This window comes from Oryctolagus cuniculus, chromosome 4, assembly GCF_964237555.1.
Source record: "Oryctolagus cuniculus chromosome 4, mOryCun1.1, whole genome shotgun sequence".
Taxonomy (NCBI): domain Eukaryota; kingdom Metazoa; phylum Chordata; class Mammalia; order Lagomorpha; family Leporidae; genus Oryctolagus; species Oryctolagus cuniculus.
The window spans coordinates 11,795,315-11,809,907 of record NC_091435.1 but is presented as its reverse complement, the minus strand read 5'-3'; the positions used below and the strand labels follow the sequence as shown (position 1 = coordinate 11,809,907).

The window sequence follows — 14,593 nt, the reverse complement described above, 5'->3', positions numbered from 1 at the left end:
CAGGGTTTTCGGGTTCCGGAACCTCGGAAACCAGCAGTCAGCGAGTGGACCAGCCACGGGAGTGCGAAGGAAGACGTGAGGGAGGCGGCACTCGCACCATTTACTGAGCCTGAGCCTGAGCCTGAGCCTGAGCCTGAGCCTGAGCCTGAGCCTGGGGCCGTTTCAAGTCTTTAAGGCTCACGGCTTCCGTTTTCTGGATCGGAAAACTACAATCCGAGCAGTTCATATAACCGAGAAGTAGGGGAGACCGTGAAGAACCCCTTCACTCGCTCCGCCCTTCTTTCAACACAGTTTGAGTGTCGTCTAAGTTCCAGGCACTACAGTAAGCAATACGGCCCCAAATCCATTGTCCCTTCTCCCTTGCACCTGCCTCGCTGAGGCAGCGGGTTGGGTAGGAGCAGCACCAGCTGGCTGCAGATGCCAGATAATTAGCTCTGGCGGCATTCCCGCCCCGCCCCCGGCCCCGCCCCCGGCCCCGCCCCGGCCTGCCAGACCCCGCCCCTCGCTCTCGTCCCCCAGCGCCACTCCCGGCCCCGCCTCGCCCCCGGTCTCACCCCGGCCGGCCAGGCCCCGCCCCTCGCTCGCGTCCCTCAGCGCTGCTCCCGGCCCCGCCTCTAGTCCCGCCCCTCAGCGCGCTCTCGGCCCCTCCCTCCGCCAGGCCCCGCCCCCGGGTCCCGCCCCTCGGCCGGCGCGGCCGGTCCGGTCGCCAGCTTTCTCTCTGCCAAGCTCGGCCTGCGCTCCGCGAGCGCGCTCACTTTGCAAGTCCTGCCCTTCCTGCCCGCCGGAGCCCGGTCGGCGGCCACTCTCTGGCTGCGCCCTCCTTTGTCTCACGCGGACCCGCGCCGCGGCCGAAGAGGCCGCCGGGAGCGCGCCTCCCGGCCGCAGGGCCCGGCTGCGGGCGGCCCGAGGCTGGCCTCTCCGAGGGGATCGTGCGGCGACATGCCAAGGTGAGGGGACGTGGCGGGGGCGGAGGTGGGGTGCGCGCCCCCGCCCCTCGCGGCCGGCTCCCGGAATCCCCTCCAACCCCTCTCGTCCGGAGGCTGCCCTCCCCGCGTCCTCGGCCCCTGGCCCCTGCGCGACCCTCGGAGACCCCGCAGCCTTCTAGCTGTTGTGGGGCGCCGCGGGCGGTCCCCGTTCATTCATCATCCTGCTGGGGCGGGGCGGACTTTCTGGGAGTCCAGGTCTCCCTGCTGCCCCTGGCACCTCGCCAAGAATGCCTGGGAGGGTCACCGGGCATTTGTCACCTCCAGGTGGGCGTCGTGATGAAGCTGGAGGGTCAGATTCCTTAAAACCCACCCCGCCTTGCAAAACCGGGGTACCCCGTCAGGCCTCGGCTTCGGGGTCTCCGGCCCCGCGCCCCGGGAGACCCCCAGGATTAAGCATGCCTTGTCCCCCGGGAGCGGTCGCCGCGGAGCGCCCTGCGCCCTTAGATCCTCGGCTTGGCGGCCGGCGTTGGGGGAAGGGGCGCGGGGACGCAGCCTGGAGACCGGGGGGGGGGGGGGGGGGGGGACCGTGGCGGGTCTGGGTGAGTGAGGTGCGGCACAGATGCTCTCCGGGCGCTAGGAGACCTTGGGCGCCCGCGTTTCAACCCCAAGCGGGTCCATCAGAACGTGCCGGAGTGAGGCGGAGGCTCTGTCCACCCCTGTATTTGGCTAGCGATGGCCTGGTTGAGAACCTGGGCATCCTACTTCCTTTCTGTTTCAGTATTTGTCTCCACACAACCTAAAGTAACCTGGCCGAGCGAGGCGTCAGAGGCTGGAGGGAGGGGCTGGGGCTGGCATCGGAGGCCCTGAGACCCTCCCCGCCCCTGGGGAGAGAGACGGGGAAAGGGACAAGGGAACTTGCAAGGAGCCCTGCTAAAGGGGTGTGTGTGTGTGTGTGTGTGTGTGTGTGTGTGGCTCTTCGAACAGAATCTTATGATTGCCTTAGACCTACAACTTCATAAAAATTTGAATTCAACAAAGTAAGCCCCAAAATGAGAAAATTGCAAAATAAGAGATTTAAAAGCGATTGTAGACCAAAGAAATCATAAAAACACAATTGCAGAAGAAATAAATTGGAGGGATGTTTACAAAAAAGCAAGAAAGATAGTTGAAAAATAAACGAGAAATATAACAAGATGTTAGCACTGTTTGGTACTAGATGGTAGAAATAAGGATGATTGTTACTGTCTTCTTTGTACTTTTTTGTATTTTTTTAATTTCGAGGATAAGTTATGTAATCATATGTATATCCATGTATTTTACTTTTGTTTATTTGAAAGGCAGAGAGTGAGAGTGGGAGGAAGAGGTGTGGGGACAGAGACAGAGATGTCCCATGCACTGGTTCACTCTCCAAATGCCTGCCGTGGCCAGGGCTGGGTCAGGCCAAAGCCAGGAACTGGAAATTTGATCCCGTTGTCCCAAATGAGCGGCAGGGATTCCAACTACTTGATCTCCCTGGAGTACGAATTAGCAGGAATTAGCAGGAAGCTGAATCGGGAGTGGTGCCAGGACTGGACCCTAGGCTCTCTGATACGGGACATGGATGTCCCCTGCACCAAACACTCATCCGAGTACCTGTGTTTCTGAATCCAGTTCATTCCTTATACATCGATTGCCTAGCCGTGTGCCAGGCATCAGGCTGCGCCAGGTGGAAGGAAAGACACAATTGCACTATTTCCTGGGAGAATGTGAAGCAGTGTGTCCCTTGAGGGTTGTTTGTCCAGGAGGAGTTGGAATTTGAGAAGGGTTAGTTTTGGGGATTTTTGAGTTCAAAGAAGGCAAGGAGGCAGCCAGTTAAAGTAGAAAGGACTTTATATTTTAGGGACATACTTGGTGGGTAAAGAGAGTGTCTGGGTTGAGGCTACCCAGAGAGAGCAGGGGCTAGCAGCAGGCAGAGTCCCTTCTTAGGTGGCTTGTTGACCTGCTAAGTGGGTGGGGGACATGTCCCTGGTGAAGTCTACAGTGCATTGTCCTAGCAGTTTGGCATGTCCCAGGTACAGGGCTTTGCAGAGCAGTCAACACTGCACTAGCCTTTAGATTCTCTGCCTGTGACCAGTTTCATCAGGCCTGGGGGTTCAGGGTCCTGTCAGGCCTCAGTGGCCTAATAGATTCTAACAAGAGGAGTCATTTCCCCCAGGCAGCGTCATGCATTTGAGCTGGGCCTTGACAACAGAGGGTGTTCATGTGAGTGTGAGTGGGAAGGCCAGCTCCAGGGTAGACCTAGGAGTGGGGTTAGGGGGAGGCCAGCAAAGGGGGTGATCTGTTGCCTGGAGCCCCAGGGCAAAGCAGAAAGCTGATGATGGCCTTGAGTTCACCCCGAGGAGCTTGGGCATTGTCGGGCAGCAGTGTGCTCCAGCCTGGACTGGCTGTATAATTTGTACAGTGCACCCAGAGCAAATAAAAATGCAGGGCCCACTCATTTAAGAAGCGGGGAGAAGTTACTAAAGGTACTAAAATATACACCTTTTCCCCGTGATCTTTCCTTGTTTTTTATTATTTGCTATTTAAAGTCATTCTAAGTAAAGCAAGTCATCAGCATGGATTTTACAGTACTTGCTTTTGCAAAGTCAGATTTAATTGCAAGTAAAAGTGTTTAATGCATATGTGCAATCACTGAATTCCACAATTAGTGTTTTATAGCAAGTCTTGGGAAGTTCCCTCAAACCAGCCAGAAGAAGCCAACTTAAGCCGGACTCAAGAAGGTTGTAAAAGAGGAAGAAAGGTCTTCCCCAGGCACAGAGCCCCCTCAGGTGTGATGCCACTGGGGGGCCCATGCAGGTCCCCTCAGGTCGCCAGGGCCCCCCTGCCCTGGTGAATGTAGGTGTGTACACACTTGGGCCTGGAGTCCCCCTCTTGGCAGCTGCTGTTCAATCCAGTATGAGGCAGGCTCTGGCAAAGTTGAGTCGCTTCTCTTCCCAGGGACCTGCCATCCCACCCCTCTGTGTACAGGCCACAGCCAAGGGTCCTGAAACCTTTATTGCTAGGTGCCTGGCTCAAGGGTGACCTACAAGCTCATCCCCTCCAGACCCAGAGTCCAGCCAGCCATGCCCTGAGTGAGGCAAGCACCGCCAGGTCAGGGCTGGAGTACCTGACCTTGACCTCCCCAGCACCCATGCCAGGAGGGCTTCAGAGAAACATTGGGACTCTGCCAGTGTCACCCAGTTGGCACCCATGCCAAGGGTGGCAGCAGTCATGGGGCACAGGGAGAGGCCCGGCAGGGACTCAGCTGTGGAGAGCATGTCTTGCAGAGGACAGGAGCAGTGCGTGTGTGAGCTGAGGCTCCCACCCTGCCCTGTGCCCCACCGTTCCATCAGCCCCCCCACTCACAGGCCACCAGCGCAAAGACAGAATCACTAAGAACTTCAAGGCAGTCACAGAAGCGCATTTCAACCAGCAATGCTCCCTTCTGCATGTAGGGCCCTGGAGGGTAGAGGCTGGCCCTCACTGCGGAGATGAGACTAGGCATGCTTGAGGGAGACTGATCTATTGGTAGTCAGGGGGAGTTCTAAGGGGCTCTGTTAACAGTTCAGGCAGGAGGGGCAGGCATTCCCTGAAGTGGTTAAGACTCCACTTGGAATACCCGCACCCTGTATGAGAGTGCCTGGGTTTGAGTCCCAGCCCCTCTCCCTATTCCAGCTGCCTGCTAATATAACCTGCTAATAGACACCTTTCCACCCACACAGCAGTGCCAGCTGTTGCCACATCTGGGGAGTAAATCAACAAACGGCAGATCCTTTTGTGTTTGTCTCTCTGCCCTTTCAAAGAAATAAAAAATATTTTTCAAGTTAAAAAACAATTCGGAGGGCCGGTAAAGCTGCCGCCTGCAGTGCCAGCATCCCATATGGTTGCTGGTTCAAGTCCCAGCTGCTCCACTTCCGATCCAGCTCTCTGCTTGGGCCCCTGCACCCACGTGGGAGACCTGGAAGAAGCTTCTGGCTCCTAGCTTTGGATTGTCCCAGCTCTGGCTGTTGCAGCCATTTGGGGAGTAAACCAGCGATGGAAGCCCTTTCTTTCTCTGCCTCTCCTCTCTGTGTTTAACTCTGACTTTCAAATAAATAAATAAATCTTTTTAAAAAAAAACACACAATTTGTCCCTAGAGACTGAATATTGATTGCTATGGATACATAACAGAAATGAATATGGGCTGTCAGCAGAAAAAAAGGGGAGAGACTAGAGGCCTCAGGTTGGGCATTTGAATGAAGGGAGTTGGATCAGATGTGACATCAGCAATCTAGGTGTGCCCAGTGTCACAGCCATGGGCCTCACCCACCACGAAGTGATGTCGGGGGCTGGCATTGCATCCATCACAAAGGTATCCTAGCAGATGTTTCTAAATGGGCACAGTGCAACGGGGTAAGCTGTGGGCGAAGGTGTCTCAGTGTCTCATTGGTGGTGGAGTGTGCCGCGGGGATGGAAATGTTGACTTGGAGCTGCTTGGATTTCTCTAGAATATCCCGCCTGGGACTTTAAAGAAATGCAGTTGTTTTTGGCTTGAGCTCAATCAGCTACATCACGATCTTTTTTTTTTTTTTCCTATGGGCATGGGGCCTTAGACCACCCGGTGTTTGAGGTGCAGAAGAATTCTAGAATCAACAGGGCTTTGTCATCTGTGTGGGGACGAAAGATGGAGGGAGAAAATGAACGAAGACATGCTGGGGCTCCTTTCATTTCTTAAAGAGTCCTTTCTCATCTTAAGAGTAGGGCAGGCTAGAGCCCGGTGCTGTGCGCAGCAGTTTAAAACCCCGGCCTGCAGTGCTAGAATCCCATATATGGGCGCTGGTCCACGTCCTGGCTGGTCCACTTCAGATCCAGCTCCCTGTTCATGCACCTGGGAGAACAGTAAAAGATGGCCCAAGTGGTTGGGCCCCTGCACCTGTGTGGGAGACCCAGAAGAAGCTCCAGGATCCTGGTTTCGGATCAGCTCAGCTCCAGCCGCTGCAGCCAAATGATGGGGAGTAAACCATCAGATGAAAGACCTCTCTTTCTCTCTCTCTCTTTCTCTCTCTCTCTGCCTCTCTCTGTAACTATGTCTTTCAGGTGAATAAAATAAGAGAGTAGGGCAGGCTTTCTAACTGCGACTCAGAATTCAGATATGCTGAAAAAGAAAATACTTTTTAATCTAAAACCTGAAACTCAGCAACTTCTGGAAGGTTTAAAAATAAAAGCACAAGCAAATCAAGGGGCAAGAGACAGATGAGGGAGAAGAAAAGATGTGATTCATAACACAAAGGGCCAGTTTCCTTCACACTTAAAAAAAAAGCATCTGCAAACCAATAAGAGAACAACAACTTCATAGAAAATTGGGCCAAGGAAGGAACAGACAGAGGAAAGGAAACGCAGGCAGTTCTTGTAAAAGATGCTGCATCTCACCTAGAGTAAGAACTGTAACTGAAATTAGCGTGACGACAGTGCTTCACTTATGAATTGGAAAAACATCCAAGAGCTAGAAAGCAGAAAGTCTCACTTGATGTGGATGTAGGTGGTTATGTAATTGGGCACAGCCCCGGGGGCAGGCAGACGCACTACTTCTATCAGAATTACAGCCACGTGGCCCTGCCTGCTGGAGTTCTCCATCTGCCCCTCCAGGCCCACTTTCTACCCTTTCTCCACCCTTGACCTTGCCATGGGATCCTGTCTCAGAACACAACCCCACTCCCCTTGCCCTACGGTTTCACACTGGTTTCAGCAAGTGGGGGCAGCCCCAAGTAAGAGAAAGGAGGGAGACAATGAAGGGAATTTATTCCTCAGCTGCCCTGTCCAGTCACCTTAGCCTGATTGTGGCATTTGTCCTCACGTCTTAGCTCCTCTTACAGGATTCTTCTTCCAAATCCCAAATCTCCTTTCTTGTTTTCCCTTCACACTCAGAGTGGTAACAGCACCGACTGGTGTTTGCCCAAGGTACTACATGCTGCCTATGGTTTGCCTACCTCAGTTGCTCTGTTAAAAGTCTACCTCAAAATCTAATTTGAATGTGCAATTTCTTGCTGGGACTCTTTGATGCCTTAGTCCACTTAGTGCTGCTATAACAGAATACCATGTTCATCTGTAATGAACAGAAATGTATTTGGCCCACAATTCTGGTGGCAGCTGAGAACTCAAAGATCAGAGGGCCAAGTCCAGTGAGGGCCTTCCCCGCCTCCACACCCTGGTGGAAGGCCATGGGCGAGAGAGCACGTATGTTCGAGTGGACCAAGCCAGCTTTTATAGCAAACACTCCGTCTCCCACAGTGACAGCATTAATCCATTCCCGGGAGCAGAGTCCTCGCGACCTCAGCACTTCTTAACGCTGGTGTTGAGGATTGGGTTTCCGACAGCGAACCTCGGGGCACATGTCGAAGCCACAGCAATACCCTGCCTGGAAATGTCCTAGGCGTAGACTTGCAGCTGTGCAAAATGATGCCTGTCCAGGAGAAGACCTTCCAGAGGAGATGGGAGCTAGTTCAGTTGCAATCCACTGGGGATTAGTTATGTCAATGGTGGCTGTCCATAGATGAGAATGTTATGACTGTTTTTTTTTTTTTTTAAGATTTATGTATTTGGTTGAAAGGCAGAATTACAGAGGCAGAGATAGAGGCAGAGAGAGACAGACAGAGAGAGAGAGAGAGAGCTTCACTGGTTCACTCCCCAGATGGCCACAACTGCAGGAGCTGGGCTGATCTGAAGCCAGGAGCCTGGAGGTTCTTCCAGGTCTTCCACGTGAGTGCAGGGGCCCAAGGACTTGGGCCATCGTCTACTGCTTTCCTAGGCCGTAGTAGAGAGCTGGATTGGAAGTGGAGCAGCCGGGACTCGAACTGGCATCCATATGGGATGCCAGCACTGCAGGCAGCGGCTTTACCTGCTAAGCCACAGTGCTGGCCCCTGTTAGAACTATTTGACAACACAAATTCTCCTTGGTGGAGGGATTTCCCAAAATATATTTTAATGGAAAAATCAAGGTAGAACAGGGGCCATCTGTGCTATCTCATGTTTGTTGTCTAAAAGGGGGGAAATGAGAAGCTGTGTTTATTTTTTTCTTATGTATAAAGACATTCTGAAGGATTTGCAAAAACAAAAGTCGTGGGGGCTGGTGCTGTGCCAGAGAATTTAGGCATTTGCCTGTGGCGCCTGTATCCTGTATGGGCACTGGTTTGAGTTCTGACTGCTCCACTTCTGATCCAGCTCTCTGCTGTGGCCTGGGAAAGCAGCAGAAGATGGCCCAAGTCGTTGGGCCCCTGCACCCACATGGGAGACCTGGAAGAAGCTCCTGGTTCCTGGCCTTGGACAGGTCCAGCTCCGGTCATTATGACCATTTGGAGAGTGAACCAGTAGATGGAAGACCTCTCTCTATTTCTCCCGCTCTCTGTCTGTAACTCTGTCCCTCAAGTAAATAAATAAATCTACAAAAAAAAAAAAAATTCAAAGTCATTTTCTTAAAGGAGCAAGATTTCTCACTTGGATTTTGTATGTTTAAAATTGTGAACCAAATGACTGTTACCTGTTTAAAAGTTAAGTTTAAAATTTCTCCCTGAAGAATAGCATTGTAGCCCAGAAGGTTAAGCTGCCTCCTGCAACACTGGCATCCATAATGGTTCAAGTCCCAGCTGCTCCACTTCTCTTAGATCTGTAATTGATGCACAGTTATTCTTAAGTGTTGAAAATTAACTGAAATGTGATCCCTGTTGAACATGGTGGTGGGAATGGGAGAGGGAAGAGATGTATAATTTGGGACATGCTCAGGCTGACTTGCCCCAAGTGGTGGAGTTGGAAGCATACCAGGGGATTCCAATTCAATCCCATCGAGGTGGCATGTACCAATGCCATCTCACTGTTCCAGGTGATCAGTTTCAGTTCACAGTTGGTCATGGTGAAGGGACTGGGAGTCAAAGGGAGCACATAGACAAGTCTAGTACCTGCTAATGCTAACTGATGGAGTAAATAAAGGGGAGAGTGATCCAACATGGGAAGTGAGATACTCAGCAGACTCATAGAATGGCAGATGTCCTAAATAGCACTCTGGCCTCAGAATCAGCCCTAAAGGCATTCGGAGCTGGCTGAAAAGCTCATGAGAGTATTTCAGGCATGGAAAGCCAAGACACTCTGGCAAAAGATCTCTGCGAGTGAGATCCCAGTGGAAAGAACAAGCCATCAAAGAAGGAGGTACCTTTCTCTGAAGGGAGGAGAGAACCTCCACTTTGACTATGATCTTGTCTAAACAAGATAAGAGTCGGAGAACTCAGAGGGCTTCCATAGCCTTGGAAACTCATGACTGGAGCATGGGGAGATTACTGATGCCATAGACAGGAGTGTCAATTGGTAAAGTCAACAACAGGAGTCACTGTGCACTTACTCCTCATGTAGGATCTCTGTCCTTAATGTGCTGTACATTGAGATTTAATGCTATAACGAGTACTCAAACAATATATTTCACTTTGTGTTTCTATGGGGGTGCAAACTGTTGAAATCCTTACTTAATGCATACTAAACTGATCCTCTGTAAAAAAAAAAAAAAAAAAAAAAAAAAAAAGAAAGAAAGAAATTATCAATTCCCAACTTGACTCTCACTGGGATTAAACATGACAATAGGTCTGCTCTGATTTCATCATCATCTAAAAAAATCATCTATTATTTTTCACTTTATGTTTCTGTGTGGGAGCAAACTGTTGAAATCCATACTTAATGTATACTAAGCTGATCTTCTGTATATTAAGATAATCGAAAATGAATCTTGATGTGAATGGAAGGGGAGAGGGAGTGGGAAAGGGGAGGGTTGTGGGTGGGAGGGACGGTATGGGGGGAAAGCCATTGTAATCCATAAGTCGTACTTTGGAAATTTATATGCATTAAATAAAAGTTAAAAAAATAAAAAAAAATAAAAAAAAAAAAGTTCATGGAAAAAAAAAAAAATGTGTCTGGGAAAGCAGCAGCAGATGGCCTGAGTGCTAGGGCCCTGCCACCCATGAGGGAGACCCAGATGGAGTTCCAGGCTCCTAGTTTCCACCTGGCCCATCCCCTGCCATTGTGGCCATTTGAGGACTAAACCAGCTGATGGAAGATTCCTTCCCTCCCTCCCTCCCTCCCTCTCTGTAATTCTGCCTTTCAAATAAAATCTTTAAATTTTTTTTTCTTTAAAAACAAGATTTATTTATTTGCGAGGCAGAGTCACAGACAGAGAGAGGGAAAGACAGAGAGAGAGGTTTTCCATTTGGTGGTTCACTCCCCAAATGGCTGCAACAGCCGGAGCTGGGCCCATCCAATGCCAGGAGCCAAGAGCTTCTTCTGGGTCTCTCACTTGGGTGCAGGGACCCAAGCATTTGGGTCATCTTGCACTGCTTTCCCAGGCCAGTAGCAGGGACTGGAATGCAAGTGGAGCAGCCAGGACAGGAACCGGCGCCGGTATGGGATGCTGGCGGTATGGGATGCTGGCGCCGCAGGCAGAGGCTTAACTCACTATGCCACAGCACCGGCCCCAATAAATCTTTTTTTTTTTTTTTAACCTCCCCCTGGCTAGGGGAGAGGTTGGTTTGAGAAGCTGAAGAAGGCTACCCCGGGAGGGTAGAGGAAGGCTGGAGCCAAGGATTTGTCTATCTTGGTGGCCTCTTGCTGTGACTTTGTCTCCATTCTTATCTTCACAATTTACACACCAGAATTTTGCTTGCTTAATACTGAATTCCTTTCAGGTATGAACTAAACAAAGGACTTAAAAAAACAACAAAGAAAGATGTTTTGGAGCCCAAATGCCTCGGCTGTCAGATCCCTTCATTTGCATCTATTGGGTAAGTGTTTTAACCGGACTCCTACAGGAAAGAACCTGTGATGTCCTTATCACCAAGAGCCCTGCAAACCCAAGAGCAGCTTGCCTGGAGTCAGAAGTCAAATGTAAACTAGACAGGAGCCTGCAGGAATAGTTTGGAGTCCATAGTTTTCTGCCCTATTGTTACTCTTAGGAAAACAAACAAGAAGGACGTGAAACTCAGTATAAGATGAGGAATACCTTGTATGTAATCCTATTCTTGCCTTTTTTTTTTTTTTTAAGATTTATTTATTTATTTAAAAGGCAGAGGCAAAGAAAGAGAGAAGAGTCTTCCATCCGCTGGTTCACTCCCCAAATGGCCCCAACGGCCAGAACTGGATTGATCTGAAGCCAGGAGTCGGGAGCTTCCTCCAGGTCTCCCACGCGGGTGCAGGGACTCAAGGACTTGGGCCATCTTCTACGACTTTCCCAGGTCATAGCAGAGAGCTGGATTACAAGTAGAGCAGTCAGGACTCGAACAGGCACTCGTACAGGATGCTGGCACCGCAGGCAGCAGCTTTACCCACTATGCCACAGCGCCGGCCTCCATTCTTTTGTTTGGGAAAAGACCAAGTTCCTTATCACCTACCACGTCCATCAGACTGAAGAGTCATCTCTGAACTTTGGTTTCTGTATTTTTGCCTGTTCCCAATTTTTTTCCTTCCAGTCCTATTGATCAGTGCCTTTTCAGTATCCTCCTACTGATCCTACTTCCATGTCGCTATGTCATCTTTTCCGCAGTCTAGCAGTAGGGGATCCGTAGAGGGGCAGTTCTCTGGGTACAGCACGGTGTATGCACTTGATAATGGATAGATAGCATCCTTGCTCTCCCCCACTAAAATGCTGGTAATCCCAATCCCCCTGGAGTCCCTGTGACATCCAGACAACAAGGGCCCCCCAAGTTGAGACTCACCAGTTTCCATCACAAACGCCTTTTCTGCCTCTTCCACCTTTAGTGAATGTCTTTACCTTTAAAACTGGCTAATTAGCAACATACTTATTCATATTTGGTGAAATTTTCCAGATAGATAACTGCTTCTCAGGCTATACCCTCGACCAGCACAGCCCCTGTTGTTAGTGTCAGATCCCACATGGACCTTATTTTGGGTAAAGTCTGGATGCAGTCCTTGGACCATATGTTGTGGGTCAGACAGCTCCCATCTGCTGATTTATCCCACAAATGCCCACAACAGTCTGTGCTGGGCTATCCTGAAACCAAGAACCAAGAACTCAGTCTCGGTGTCCTGTGTGGTGTGGGGACACAGTACTGGAGCCATCACCTCTGTCTCTCAGGGTACATGCGTGGCAAGCTGGCGTCAGAAGCCAGAGCTGGACTCAAACCCAGGAACTCCAGTGTGGGATGCGGGCATCCCAGGCAACATCTCAAACACTAGGTCAAACACCCACGCCCCAGCATTTTATTTTTTAGCAAGCACAGGAAAGTTTGAATGCAGTCTGAATACGTGTGTGTAGAAGACCCTCAAGCTTAGGGGGATATCTGTAAGTTGAGCCCAGAGAAACTTGGTTGCTTCCCTAACATGTTTTTCTTCTTCCTAGTGTGCATCAGCCTGGTGTTTGGGATTTCACATGCTTGGCTTGGTAAGAGATTTTTGGGGTTTGACTAAATTTTGAGTAAGGATCAAACTGTTGAGGTGACCATTCGGTTTCTAATCCCAAATCTGTTGTCGATTTTATTGGAATCTGGGGAAGGGGCAAAAGTTAGGACTCTAGTTTTCACATTTGTCTCTCAATACTATTACTAGAGATTAGCACTAGAAATCATTTGAAAACTCCTTGAAAGAATATTCAAACTCAATATTCTTACTAACGGATGAATGAGGGACCCCAGTTACACCAAACAAAAAATTGACCCAGAAGTACTTTCCATTTCATTTGCATCCTTCATTTGTCGGTTCCAGATAGAGGAAAATCATTTCTGTAAACTAAACTTCTTATCTACTTATATGAATTTGTCACGAATCTTCACTAAGCGTTCAATAATGTCTGACCTTGTGCTAAAACACCAGGCGATGTAGAGTTAAAAACCACAAAAGTCTGAACCCTAATTACAGGAAACTCAGATGATCTTTAAAAAATTAACTATATAAGGCAAGACTTGACAAATAATAGCTTTAGACTCTCATCTGCCATTGCCACTGCCCAGCTGCATAACACTGTATAACAAATTCAGTCTTCCCATCTGTAAAATGGGCACTTACTTGAGCATTGTTGCGGGCCTTATCTGCCTACAGGGGCCAGGCTGAGTGCAGATATGCTCCCCTCCTCTCTGACAGGGAGTAAGTGCAGCAGAGACTCCAGGACAAGAGCAGCCTGCAGTGGGCAGAGCTGCTTACGGAGGACCTGATGGAGGAGCCAGGGCTGTGCGGGAGGACGGGACAGGGATGGGGGGGGGTGCACACACCATGTGGCCCAGGATGACTGGACTATTCTGGTCAATGATTCACATAAAATCACTGATAATCAGAAAAACCCTTCTGTGCAGATCCTGGTCACTCAGTGCTGAGTTCCTGTTTCCTGACCTTGCTGCCTTGAACGTGTGTTGCTCATTAATAAGCTATATTAACTCACTTCCTACATCCAGTCGACTTCTTGTGTTTCAAGACCCCAGAGCTGGCCGGAGGGCTTCACTGTTGGAGGTGTGGGCCCTAAATCCCAAGGCCTAGGTTCAACAGTGGCTGGAAGACAACCTGGGCTCCACATTTCAATGCTTTTCTCCACCACCACCCTCTCCTGCCTTTAGATTTCACAGATCAACCTTGTGTTTTTAACATGACGTTACGAAGTCTGCGGCCAATTTTGTCATGGAAATTAAAAAACCATCCCATTGTACCAACTTACTACAAAGTACAGCACACAATTATGAGGTTGGTTGGCTTTTTTTTTTTTTTTTTTTGGCTAAATATATATCTTTCTACTACGGGAACTTACTTTCTTTTGCTCTTGCTCTCAGATTTTTATTCACAATATTAAAAGGCCAAAGAGAAGACACCATCTGTTTCTAGTTAAATGGAGTACTTTAATAGTCCAAAGCTATTTTTTGACAAAGCTTGTATTTATAATCAGAGTCAGTTTCTACAGGTCAGAGCTTCATAAAAAGAATCATTTCTGTGTATGGTTCCTGCGATGACTTATCTAATTTAATCAGTCTGAATGTTTTCTAAAAGTCAAGGATCTGTTGACCATGTCAATGGTGTATGTTCACTTTGAGGCTACCTAGCTTAGCCTAGGGCAAATCTGGGTGCAAAGTCTGGTTTAGTCACTGAGCAGGTCACCACTTGATAGACCTGGGCCTCTGCTTAGGGGCTGTTGCAAAGATTAATGATGTGATGGGTGGAGCCGCCACACTCCTAAGCCGTTGCTTTGACCCAGCAGCCCCTCGGAGAGCCCCTCCGTTGGTTGTTTATCTGGCTGGCGGCTGTCTTGAACTTGCCTTCTGCACTGTGCAGTTGCTCATCTCACTCACCTACTTTCTTTTTTTTTTTTTTTTTAAGATTTATTTAATTTATTTGAACGTCAGTGTTATACAGAGAGAGAAGGAGAGGCAGAGAGAGAGGTCTTCTATCCGCTGCTTCACTCCCCAGTTGGCCGCGACGGCCGGAGCTGCACTGACCCAAAGTCAGGAGCCAGGAACGGCTTACAGGTCTCCCATGCAGGGGCAGGGGCCCACGGAATTGGGCCATCCTCCACTGCTTTTCAGGCCACAGCAGAGAGCTGGGTGGGAAGTGGAGCAGCCAGGACTCGAACCAGCACCCATATGGGATGCCGGCACTGCAGGCGGTGGCTTTACCTGCTTTGCCACAGCACCGGCCCCTCACCTAC

At 49.8% G+C, this 14,593-nt stretch overlaps 1 protein-coding gene across 2 annotated transcripts in view; it reads left to right on the top strand.

Annotated features, from left to right (window-relative positions):
* Window positions 1-667: 667 nt before the first annotated feature.
* The window catches only part of IFNAR2 (interferon alpha and beta receptor subunit 2), a 34,739-nt gene continuing 20,813 nt past the window's right edge, over window positions 668-14,593 (top strand). The window contains exons 1-4 of one of the 2 annotated variants that reach the window (XM_017350828.3): window positions 668-947; window positions 10,641-10,736; window positions 12,311-12,352; window positions 13,515-13,638. In XM_017350828.3, coding sequence (XP_017206317.3) covers window positions 10,682-10,736; window positions 12,311-12,352; window positions 13,515-13,638 — 221 coding nt within the window. In that variant the 5' untranslated portion in view covers window positions 668-947; window positions 10,641-10,681. Of the gene's footprint in view, window positions 948-10,640; window positions 10,737-12,310; window positions 12,353-13,256; window positions 13,639-14,593 lie in introns of both variants that reach the window. The other variant, XM_051833616.2, reaches the window with a different exon arrangement.